This window comes from Neospora caninum, chromosome X (assembly GCF_000208865.1).
Source record: "Neospora caninum Liverpool complete genome, chromosome X".
Classification (NCBI taxonomy): domain Eukaryota; phylum Apicomplexa; class Conoidasida; order Eucoccidiorida; family Sarcocystidae; genus Neospora; species Neospora caninum.
The window spans coordinates 1,930,186-1,942,940 of NC_018396.1; the positions used below are offsets into that span (position 1 = coordinate 1,930,186).

Consider the following 12,755-nt stretch of genomic DNA (forward strand, 5'->3'; position numbering starts at 1 on the left):
GGAGCGCGCCTGCGCGACTCGTAATTCACCCGTTTGGGAGTCGTTGCCTGTGGGTTTTTCCTCGCTGCTCTTCCCGGCTTTTTCCGAAACCAGAAAGTTCCTTGCGGTGGAACAGCCGGGGCCTGGATTTTGGTCGATCTTCTTCATCGCTACGGCGCACCGTATATGCGGGAGTGTGTGGCTGTCACCAGGTTCGTGCAGGTTCTCCGACCCTTCGTCCCCGCGATGGGGATTGCTGGCTAATGCCCCTCGCAATTTTTTTACATTTGGTGTGAGGGTGGAATGGGTGTGCCAGGAACCGAGCTAATCGTGGAACGGTTTCTCTGCCAATTTGTTCGCAAGGCGTCCATTTCTGTCTGCCTGCCGTACACCGTCGCATATCCGCCTGGGGAAGGCTCGTTGGTGCGGAGCCTGTACCGCGGGAAACGCACTCCGTCTGACGGGTTGTCTGTAGATTTGTTGTTTTAACGTGTGGACGCCTGTCTCGAGGGGAACTGCCGCACCTTACTGAAGTGTCCGTTCAGAAAGATGGCGTCAATCCGTCTCCCGTCAGTGGAGCCGGACGGGCGCTCTTGGCAAGACTCTGCCGACGTGGCGTACTTCCAGGACTACTGGTCAGAGAACTCTTCCGACTGTGGACAGTCTCAGGACCGAGGCGCGTGTGTTCCTTGCTGCGGAGTCGGGCCCTCTTCCCGGGTGTTTCGCGCACCTGTCGCCGGTCCACCGCCTGCAGTGTACATCGGAACGCACACGGGTCAATTCCACGCCACCGCACAAGGCCACGCTTCTCACTATGGAGCAGTTGTCGTCCCACGTGCGCAGGTCGACGCCTCGCACCTCCACTCCGAGCTTTCTCGGCCACGCTCTTCTGTGGGACTCATGGCTCCAGATTCCCAGCGCAGCACAATTCACCTCTCTGCAGTCGCTGTGGCTCCTACAGGTGGACGCGTCCCTTCAGGGTCAAATCCGCAGACCTTGCGGAGCAGAGCCTCCCTGGACACCCAGGCGCCGCACTCGCCTTTTGCCTCCGCGAACAGTCCTCTTGTGACGAAGAATCTGGTGCAGTCGGAGGCAGCGCTTCCACAGGGCCCCGCGCAGCCTCCACTTCCCAACGGCGGCGGTGCCGTAAGCGCGTCAACTCCAGGAACTGAGCCTGACCGGCCGGTCACCAAGCAGAAACCGAAAGGGAAGAAGGCACGGGAAGGCGTCTCTCGCGGAAAAAACGGGGCGTCGAAGGCGAAAGCCGAGCAGCGGCGGGTTGCCAGCGACGAACTGAAGCCCACCAAGCAGACTCGCGCGACCAAGAAACCCTCCGGCGGCTCGCTCCGTCCCTCAAGTGGCTTGGAGCTCGCAGAGGGGAAAGACAAGCGAGGTCAAGTTGGGCACACACTGAGCGGCACTGGAACCGTTCGGGAAGTGCTCACGTCCTTGGAAGACTTCAAGAAGAGCGTACAGCACGGCGACGTGCGATCGAATTCATGGACTGCCGCGGAACTGGTCAAAGCCGGAGGACGTCCTGAGTTCGTCCCTGGAACTGCGCAGGTGCACAACCATCCCGTCTCCCCTCCTTTCGCCGCACCAGCGTGCAGCTCCATGCCTGCTCGTGACTCTCCCGACTGGCAGATTCTTGCGGCAGGTTCGCAACAGTACTCGCTCCGCCCAAGTCAGAGACAACAACTCTGGAGGAGCGTGAAAGAGAGCGTTCGAGCGAGTGAACAGGCTCATATAGAGCTTGCGCATCGCGAGGGTGAAGGAGTCATTCTAAATAAGTGTCCCCGGCAACTCCTGCCCCATCCACCAAACCCGGCTCTCTGTGTCAACACAGAGCGCCCCTCAAAGAAAACGATCGATGTCAAGTTCCGGCTGCTTCCTCGCCTGGCAGAAGAGCCCACACCTGCCGAAACCGCCGGCGTCTTCGGGGTCCTTCTGCCCCGGAGCAGGGCGAGGTCGTTGTCCAGGGCGATGCCGAAATCGATGTTCAGATCATCAAGGTCGATGTCGCTGAACAGTGTAGCAGCAGCGAAGTCCGGTCTCCTTGATTCCGACGGGAAGGTCCGGTTTCGCGTCTTCCAGGTGAAACGCCGAGGAGACGATGGGTCCTCGCTTGTCGCCTACAAATGGTTGAATGAGAAGCGCTCCCCGGAAACTTCAGAAAACGGCATGCCTCTCTGCTGCGACGGTCAGTGTGGTGAGCTGTCCGGTTCCGCCAGCAGCTCCTCCGCAGAAAGCGGTGATGTCCCACCGGAAACGCACGCGAGCAACGAAGAAGGCGGGATGGGTGCTTTTATGTACCACTGCGCCGGCGCTGTCGCGTCACAAGTCATGGGATGCGCCGACTCAGAGCGGATCGGGGAACAAGACCAGAAGGAACACTCCTGTCTCCCGGCAGTGGAGGCTCCAGAGTGGCTCTCTCAAGGGCAGGCGCCACAGTGCGGTGTATGCGACTGCACAGCAGCCGAACAGGTTCCTCACGAACAGGCTACCGCCGACGCGCGGTATCAACTGGATGGTTATGAAGGAGGCGTGGGGCAATATACCCAGTATGGGGAGGACACCCTTAGGACGCCTGTGAATTCACAGTGGGCGTCGCTGGCCACGACGGAAGGCCTCCAACAGGAGGGTTCGACCTATGTGGGCGCCGAGGGCTGGTCCCACGCCACGAATGGTGGAGCCTCCGCTCAAGGTCAGTTAGCGGCGCGACAGTCCGCGAACAAACCCCGCCCAGAAAATGGTTCTCGAGGATCGCGGGCACCTGGAAACGTGGCTTCCACCGCGCCACGCGCCGTGAAGTCGAATGCGCGTGTCGGCCAGACAGAGTCGCGAGCCTCTCGCGCAGTTGCTGGACAAGGCACCTCACAACAGCTGCCAATTCGGAAAGACGCTCGCGCGCCTGCGTCCGTGAAAGGGAAGCAGGCTCCGGAAACCCTCGGTGCGCAGCGCCCGGCTGTTGGGACCAGCAAGGGTGTAACGTCGACTGGAGCGCCTTCACAGGGAGCTTCAACGCAATCGCCCGGCCGAATGATCGCCTTTGCGCCACGTTCGGGCGGCAGGCTTGCTGCTTCGGAGCAGCGGACCGCGGTTCACGGAGCTCGTGCGGCCGTTGCGGCATCCACATCTCCACTTGGGACCGCTGGTAATCCTCCACAGTCGCCAGAGCCCGTGGTCACTGTTTCGGAAGTATGTACGGTACCGGCGTTGACGAACGCGGCCGACTGTTCCTGCTCGTCGTGGCAATATAAACCTTTCAGCTGCTGTGAGAAAGCTAAGGCGAGCGCATCCGGGTCCCAGGTCCCCTCTTTCGCCTGTAATGAGACTGGGACGACTTCAAAGGAACAGCAGGCATACTCTCCTCTCAGGAGCTCTGCGGCCCTCTGTGCTCCACAGCAGGTGCCACCAAATTCTCACGTGCCGATAACGGTGACCGAATATAAGGCGCCCGTACCTGCGCCACCTGCTCGTACAGCCACATCGTTGGCTGAAGCTCAGGTCCCCGGACCTGAAGCAACGCAAGCAGTTGAAGCCTCGACAGCGAAAGACTTCTCGTTGAAAACCTGGCTGGGAAATGTAATGTGGTCAGCTTGTGGCCAATCGGACGCTGCAGGCAAGAAAGTGCCCGACCTATGTCCGGAGTCCACATGCGTCGCTAAGCCTGGGGAAGAAGAGAAGCGCCCCGTGCCATCTGAGGAAGAACATCACAAAGGGGATGACGAAGAGCAAGCAGAAGAGCTTTCAGATGTCTTTCGGCCACACCCTGTCTCAAGCGACGATCGGCAGAAAGGCGGGAACGTTCCGATCCTGTTCCGAGTGTTAAAGCGGCGCCAGGACAGCCGACACAAGACAGCTACCTCGGAGGATTCGGTGTATACAGCTTCAGTTGGTGGAAAGTCGGCTACAAAGTCTGAGGACGAAGTCCTATCACTTCTGTCTGCCGCCACCTTCCACAGAGGCAAACCGGAACCGGTGTTTCGCTTCCGCGTAATTCAGGCCCAACAGGCTAAGGACAGAGAGTCGAGGCGACTTGTGGCGTTCCGACCTCCTGCGCATCCGCACCAACCCCACGCACCCTCTCTGTCTCATGCAGGGAACTTTAACATGGGGCACAGCCAAAACGTCGACGGGGACGCCTGCATGAGCTGCGTCTTGCCGGGGCCCTGTCGCTCCTCATCAGCTGATTCGGAGGACTCCATCGTGACAATGAAGTATGAACACCGAACCACCTATGTGCCCTTACCAACGAAGGGTAAGACGATCCACGTTGTGACCCACCATGGGCTTCAGAACATCAAGCCAGGAGTCCTAGGGGAAGAGCGCAAAATGTTCGACAGGCGCCTTCTGTGCGTTTCCTCATTCGCTGCCAAAGTGGCTAGAGACGCGGCTGAACGCGTTGCAGTACGTCAAGCTATAAGAGAGGCGAAAGATACCGGACCCACTGACGAGAGCGAGGCAGAGCCCCACGCGACAGAAGAACCTGTTCGAACTGAGAGAGAGGAGGAAGAGGAGCAGGAGGAAGTGACACCAGAGTGTGAGGGGGAATGGCCGGAATGGGCGGGTAGCTGGAAGAGCATTTCCGGAGCGGCAGAACTGTTTTGTTGCCCGGCTTCATGTCGAAGCCAACCAGCATCCATCCCTTCAACTCAGCGGGAAATACAAGTGGCGGTAGTCCAGGAAGGACATGCAGAAACCGAAGAAGCACTCGAGGAAGGGAAGGAAGAAAGCGAAGAGGTAGTCGAGGAGGGAGGGGCGGAGGCAGCCGAGACTCGAGAGGAAGAACCCGAGGAGGTCGTCGAGGAAGCAAAGGAGGAACTCGAGGAAACAACCGAGCAACAGGAGCAACTTGAAGCAGGCGACGCTGAGTGCTGGAAGGTGCCTTCGCCTCTCCCGGAAACGCTCCAAAGGGGAAGTTGTGGTTCGTGTTGTGAGGGGTGGGGCTTCAGTGCCAACCGTCCGGCAACCAGCACTCCGCCATGTACTTCGGTCCGAGAAAGCACATTGGGTTCTCGCACCGAAACAGTGTTAAGTCAGAGAACGGCGCAAGATTCGCGCCTTTCCTCCGACCGCTCTCTGCAGTCCAAATGTGCATGCAGTTGCTGGACCTTCTCAAGATCCCCGGTCCCAAAGGAAAGCGTCTCCGCGGACACGACCCCCCTAGTGACCCGGGAGTCGCAATCGATGAGTTCTCCGTCGGCGCTAGATACGGATATGGCATATGAAAACGACCTTCCTGGTGCTGAGGGTATTGAGCAACACCCAGCCCCTGTGTATGTCATATCTCCAACAGCGGCCGGTCTCGGTTACCAACCAGATGCAAACGCTACTTATACAGCAGTATGGGGCTACTCCTACCAGCAGGCTCCTGTAGTCGCAAGCCCAGTCGCAATTCCTGCATCAGCCGTGTCCTTCCCGTCCACGCTGCCTTATCCCTACGTGGAGGCCCCTTGTTCCGGGGTTGCTGAGCAAGCATCATGCATTCCGGCCAGCTCTGAAATCCCTGTGGGCGTTCTTCCCACAACCGTCGAACCCTTTCCGCCAGCACCCGCAGCGCAGCCATCTCCTGTACGGATCAGCAAGATTCGTTTGCCGCCTCCCCCTCCACCGGAAATGGTTGATGGTGCAGGAGCGCGGCTAGTGTTCAGTTCTGGAGAGGAAGGAACGCAACAAATGCCCACATTGTGGAAGTTAGCCCCCACGCCGACAACTCGAGTCAAGATCGCTGTACTGCCGGATCGGCAAGATTTCCACGCGCGAGCAGCTAATGTTACGCCACGCGACTGTTGGTGTGGCACCCAGTGTTGCTACGAATGAAAGATTTTTAACGGAGAACGGGAGTCGCACGCGCAAGTGTAGACTCCGATGCGAATCCCTCGAAACAACTTCTCCAAATGCATCCAGCGAAAGAGTCTCGGGTCACGCTTTGTGTGTGGAAAAAAGTCTGTAGTTCCTGCCCGCTTCCTAAGCTTGAGAAGAGAGGAAGCTTGTGTCCTGTTCCGTGCGTTGTCACCCCGACTACACCGAGGATTATACCTGTACTCAGGCTTGCGTCATGGAGATGCCTCTGTTGAATGTCCAGTTGTGTGCCCAAAGCTTTAATGTGTCTGCAAAGGCTTGCGGTCCGATCCAAAAATTGAACAAGTGTTCTGGCAAATGTCACGGGGAACGGGCCCTGCCTCTTGGATTCGGCAGAGTGTTCCCTCTGTGGTTCTATGTCACATGAGAAGTGGCTTCACAAAGCCAAGATTTTCCAAAGTTTCAAGCGATACTTTGCAATCTTCGGTTTCTGTCTAAAGTGGGATACCGTAAAGTATGAGCTGGGACTCCCTGCGCCAGGTGATGCTTCTCTCCTGTGTTGGTTGTTGTGATCGCCACTAACCACTGCTATCGGTATGCTGGACGTCTCGTATCCCACCCTTCTATCAGCATGATATTTTCTCGCGTGCGGCACTAACGGGAGTGGCTTCCCCGCTATTATTGGTTTGCAGGCATACTGTACAAGGCAGCCGCTCCGCATCAGCAGTATGGTCGAGGCTGTTTTGTTCATGGTGTAGGCTGTTTTGTTCATGGTGTATGTTTTCTTTTCCTGCACCAGTCTCTGCGATATTCCGTCGCTCTTCATTTTTTTGTCTCGGCTGGGAAAACAGCATGACGTCTAACGACTGCGCCAGTGACTGGCTAAATAGACCTGTCAGTCTGGGCTGGAACTCGTACGAGCAGGCGAGTTGTAAGACAATATGCCATGTTTGAGGAAATTTCCAATTCTTAACAGCAAGCAGGTCCGTAAAGGTGGCCGTATAATGAGACGCCGTTTCAGAACAGTTGACACACTGGCGTCCTCAGAGGCCGCGACTGCAGCAGATTATGCAGTGGCTCATATTTCTCTCTGTTACTTGAGCGTGGTCTCAACAACACCAGCACACGCACCACTTGTGCGGAGGACTAATTACGTGTTCTCTCACGAGCTACGCAGGAAACCAAGAAGCCCTCGTACAGGGTGTGTCCCCATTTGAGTGATTAATTCCTGGAACCCCCTGGAAGTGAGCAGATGCATGGCCCGACTACGTTCGGTTACTCGCGTCGGCAAAAGTAGCTGAGAAAGTTGATCTGACAACTCGGCGGCCGCATCAAGTTATATAGAAGAGTGAGAACTGGCATCTATATGAACATAATTGATTTGTGTACTGACGCTCGTTTTCTCGAAAAGCTTCCGTGTGATGACACAAACCCCCGCTCTCCATGAAACACACTCTAGAGCGGAGAGCGGCTGGGAACTGAAGTCCGCATACATTTACCGGCAATCACGAAAATCATGCTAGTAGAATGCCGACACTATGTCCTCAATTTCAAGGGTATCCGTATTCATCCACGTATTCGAAGAGAGAGGTGGAAAGTGTCGGGGAAAAGACCGATCGTCCCCCAACCGTTTCCACACCAAGAGGTTTCCGATAATTTTCGTAAATCAGCTGACACACACAGCAGCCGAGGCTACCGGAGATAATCGGGTTTTCGCGTAGCATGAAAGGTTGATTCTGCAGCTGCGTAGTTTCTCCTCCATTAAGGGGCAAGTATTGTTTTGCGCCAATGTTTGATTTTACAGCCACGAGGAAGACACATTCCTGCAGGACTAACCAGCAGCATCTCTGTGAGGTTCCGTCAGGGACGTTGCGAACGAGTAGAGAGACAGTCGCAAAAGGGGTAGAGCTGGTAACTTCGTTGTTCTTATAAAGAACCACTCGGTGGCCTCTTCTCTGCAAAGTTTTTTGAAAATGGGGCTGGCAGGTGAGTCCGTGTATGTAGCGGGAGGTCTACAGTCCCAGCCAGAAAGGTATCATCCCAATGCATGCAAATGTAGGTGGGGCTCTACAAATGCTTTCTTCAACTATATGGAAGACCGTCGGCCACTATGCTCATCACCTTTGACTTAGACGGCCCAGCGATGGAATATTACTTTTGGGAGAGCATCACTTAATCATGACCGGGAAACGTTTTCACGGTTTTCACGGTCTTTCGTCTCCACCCCACACACGAGGGAGACTCACATTTTGGCAGTACACTGTAATAGACCGGAGAACAACTTCAGGCATTTGTGGCTATGTGTGCGTTCTCTCTCTGCCGCATAAATGAGATACTTTTTGCTTTTCGAGACTGCACAGAGCCGACTCCGCTACACCCCACTGGGAGAGGCGCTTCTGTCCACGGTATGGTATTCAAACAACAGTGTTTTCCAAATGTTCGAACTCGAAAGAAGCAGGCAAAAAAGCAGGGAACCCTTATGTCGGCTACGTCCCATCAGCGTTTGACAATGCATTTTTTTTGTTTTTGCTGCATCTGAGGAAGAGCATTCTCCACACCTACTGCATGCGGATTCGGCTTCACCAGAGCCTGCTCGATTGAAATTTTCTTGTTTTCAATCGCTTCCGCTGTCGTCTACCTGGTCATCGTCAAGAGATTTGGCATGAAAGGAGTCGTTTGTCAACAGAGGAGTCCCGTGGATATATCGAAGCTAGAACAGCAGTAACGCTCCTGCGAGTCAGACTGAAAAGTTTCCTTTGACACTAAAGGCCCACTGCGGGCCTGGCCAGCAGTCAGACTCGTTAACAAGACACAAAGAGAATCCGTGGCATGGTGGCATAGGCTCTGCGTTTCGCGATTCTGATGTTTGTATCCCCCGGTTGTCTGCTCACATGGTTAGAAAACATCCGAAGTTCTTGTTGGTCATCAGATATTCAGTCGCTGATAGTGGTGGCAAATACCTTTTTCAGACAAAACTCCATCGCGAGGATTCACTGAGCAGCAGCCAGTTCTTTGATTCGTGTTGCGAAAGCTCGCAGTAAGAAACTGTCATGGAAGTGCAAAAACTCTTTTGGGGAACCTGCCCTAGTGGAAAAATGCACGCCACGGAGACACGAGACACTGTGGCGCGGGCCGCATACAAGGTAAGCAACGAAAAACAGCGTTATTGGTTAATGCAGATGTGTGTGTCTCTTGGGTAATAATAGAAGTTTCGGTGTGCCTGTGACGGTCTGACGAACGGGGTGGACGCACGACGAGAATATTCTCGTTGTACAGGCTTGTGCATCCGCACAGGTGGAGTCCATGGCAAAGAAACTCAATTTCTGCTCGCACATACTTGCCGCCGGAGGTAGGACCCTGTAGATCAGCTAGAAACTGTTTTATGAAGATCAACGACCAGATGACTCGGAAGAAACAGTACTAATATTCCATTATTAGTTTTCCTTATAGGGAAAGCGGACGCAATGGGCTTGCCCACACCATTTTTTGAGCACTATTTGAAAAGAGAACAAATATGTTGTTTCAGGAGGCCCGTTGAGCGTCGCGTGAGGACGACGAAAAAGTCTCCAGTTTGAGCAACAGAAGTCATTGTCGTCGGGTTTCCGTTGATGTAGCCAGTCCGACCTGCCAAAGTGGGTACTCGAAGTCTCCATTAGCCTGCTGCTGTTCATAGAACTTCCATCTTCACTAGGTTTAGTTCTCCGGAAGTGGAACTGACGTTCAGGCATGGCCACTGGCTTCCTTGAAAAAACAATGAACGTCGTGATCCTGGTTCAGAGACACTGAACTTCACGATCCTGCGTCTGTCTGAGGTGGCTGCATCAGTACGGCGTGCAGCTGCTGAGGACCCTAAACTTACAAACCCAATACCGTCTCTAGACCTAGAATGATGCAACTACACACCGTGTGTGGGACGTCTTGGTGCAGGACAAGCAACAGAAGGAGCAGAACAGCTCAGGAAATTAATATCCTTCCTAACTGATAATCAATTTGGCGCCGACGCATGGCTGCGGCTCACCCTCCTCGAAGCGACTCACAGTAACCTGCTGTGTCTTCTCCTGATGACCGGTCACATGGTGGAGGCCACAGAACAAGCTCAGACAGTGTTGGAACTACAGCACACCTTTGGGCTTGATACCCTCACTAGCGCAGCAGTCCACTTGAACATCTGTTCATTGCTTTCTCAAGCGAAGCAGTAAGCGTAAAAAAACGAACCCGTCAGAACCACGACACGAGACAGCCTCGTTCGGCGTGTATTCGTTTCATAGGCCAGCTCCATTGCAGTTGGAAAGAAAGGCAACTTCAGTCACTCATAGCGCCGCCAGTCGAACGCTGAGTAGGTAGGTGGAAAGTGTTGCATTCGTTCTACAGTACCCGTTCGACAGCACCTGTTTCGTGGTCCCACATGCCATCTGGACAGGCACGAAGCATTTGTAGACCTGTGCTTTTCAGATACTTGCCTCGCGGGGCTTTTCGAATGGGTCCGTCAAAAGTAATTGAGATGGCACGGGATGGGCAATGTTTCGTCAAACAGGCGACCGTATAAATCCCGCTTCCACGGCAAAAATTCTAGTGACATTGCTTTTCCGCGTCCTTTTCCTGTGTTTTTGTTCCATAGGCATTCCGATGCCCTCATACATGCTAGCTATGCAGCTGGTATTCTTCAAAGGCATGCTAAAAAAAATTCTGCTGACCTTTTGCCAGGTACAACGCCAGAGTTTCTCAGTTCTGCGACAGCCAAAAAGGAATAATGTGTTCCTCATCGGAACTGATGAATAACGCAACGAATGCGTGCGCAAATGTAGAGTTTACTCGGAAGCGTCCGTCTTCGGCTTTCCCGGACACAATCACACCGTGACGGGTGGACTCTTTGGACACACTATGCGTTTCGTGTTGGGAAGTTGAATACAAATCCAACTATACAAGCACTGTAAGTATATGTCTTTCTCGCAGCAAACTCCAGAGCTCGAACAGAAGAAAATACTATGTATTCAAATGACTATACGCAATCGTGTGTCTACATGGATCGTTCGAGTGCTTGAGGAATTTTCGCATCCCTTTGAGAAGTCATGCGTAGCGAGATACCGTAGACGCCGGTTTGCTACAGCACGTAGAACAGCTGCGTATTAATCTAGACACCACGGAAGGAAAGAGGCGTTTGAGCATGTAATGGCGACTGTTGTCGACTCGATTCTGTGCAGAGTTCGCACTCTCCCTTGCAGCAGGCACAAGCCACTGTGGCGAATCTCATGTGTGCTCTCTAACAGGCGACTATGCCGCACTCCTGGTTGCATCTCATTATAGCGTGGGTGTCCAGAAGGAGTATCTACATATCAAAGACGCTGTTCTCAGCTACAGTATCGCTTTGCGCATCGCAACGACAAGTCTTGGAAAGAAACATCCCATGATTCCTCTTCTCCGGGAAGGCATTTCGGCCCTGCGAAACGTGAGTTCCGCAGGCATCCTATCCTCATTGTTTCGCCTCTCCTCTTCAGCGTGGAAAGCTGTCGTTGAGCTGCAACCCTGGGTAGCGTGCGAGGGTTGGCTTCCATGCAGAAAGCGTTTCAGATTATTCGAATAACGGTCTTCTTGCTGCAGGAGCAATGTTTACATGCCCATCCTCCTCACTTATATACGATTCGTTGAATCCGTCTGTCTGGGCATGTCAGTCAGGCCACCTCGTTCGTCCGGCCACAACGAATATGCCTCGTCATTTTTCAGATATTTCCCTTAGGTCTCCATCTCACAGGGGTGAGCTACTATTTCTTCCTCTTTGGAAAACCTCCAACTCTCCGCCATGACAGGATCGATCCCAAACAAATGGCACATGAGACGGGTAGCGACGCTGAAATCCTCTTACCTACGATTCCAAATGTTGCTGCTGAGTTTCGCGTAGGAAGGATCGATCCCGAAAAAAACCGTGGAGTTGCCGAGTCAGTCAATTCCCTCAGGAAGTGGAATAGACCTGCTTCCTGCCTTCAGGTGACATACAACGAAGCAAAACACTTACGCGGGCACGCGGCGGTGAATGTGGATTGTGGGTGCCGCTTCAACGTTACAGTGCTGCTTGCTGGATTCTGCAACGCCAGCCGATACCCCAGCCGTCCTTTCTGTCACCGCATCTGTCCGTAAAGCAACCCCCACCGCCATACGAAGTTCTTCCCGAGCATTACTGTTTACAGGGGTCAAAAGCTCTACGGATAGAAGGGGCCCACGCACGAATCTGGTCAGCATCAGAAATAAGGAAGGTACGCATCAAGGAATATTTGCCGACAGTATCTGGAGTAAGACGTGTATCTGCCACTTCCAAATTGTGTCAGCTAAGAATGCAGAGTGCCGACGAATCTGACGCCTATTTTCATCTATTTGCAAAGACTAAATTAGCACAGCAATGAAGCAAATGTCGGTGGAGGCTTCAGTCTTGCGTTGCAGAAGTGGCTGTCTGCTCCCCTCTCATCTCTCGGCAGGCCGTGACGATCACCTGAGGTCTTAATTGATAGAGGCACTTGACTTATGTCCCCCCCCCCAAAGGACAAATATTCATAACAGGAAACATTCACAGTCTGGCTCTAACTTTTCGATGGGCAAGTGCGATATTCTACGGGTCTCCTGCGGCAGAACAACTTTTTGAAAAGGGAAGACTACTGCGTGACAGACGCTGCGGAACGCGGTCTCGACGAACTTCTGTCAAGCCGGGAAAACCAAGGCGTTGATAAATTATTCCAACAGTGCATTGCTGAGTACAGATGCTTGAAATTCATCACAAAACACTTCAGGTAAGCCTGTTGATTTCTTGGAAGAGAGCCGCGGAGCGTCTGGCAGCCAGTCACGCTTCCTCCAGTTCTGGTCTTCTTAGGATCGCTCGGTAGGCAGTTTCACGTGATGCAAAAACCTACGGTGAGAAGTTTGGACGGTTCTAATCGAAACAGAGATTGCCTTGCTTCTGACTGTATCCCCCAACGACGACCCTT

The 12,755-nt window shown here is 53.7% G+C and overlaps 1 protein-coding gene across 1 annotated transcript; it reads left to right on the forward strand.

Moving 5' to 3' along the window:
* Positions 1-528: 528 nt before the first annotated feature.
* On the forward strand, positions 529-5,210 carry NCLIV_047110 (conserved hypothetical protein; the record flags this gene model as incomplete). Its single annotated transcript, XM_003884261.1, has 2 exons — positions 529-4,915; positions 5,068-5,210. The coding sequence occupies 2 exons, from the start codon at positions 529-531 to the stop codon at positions 5,208-5,210; spliced, it is 4,530 nt and encodes a 1,509-aa protein (XP_003884310.1).
* Positions 5,211-12,755: the final 7,545 nt, after the last annotated feature.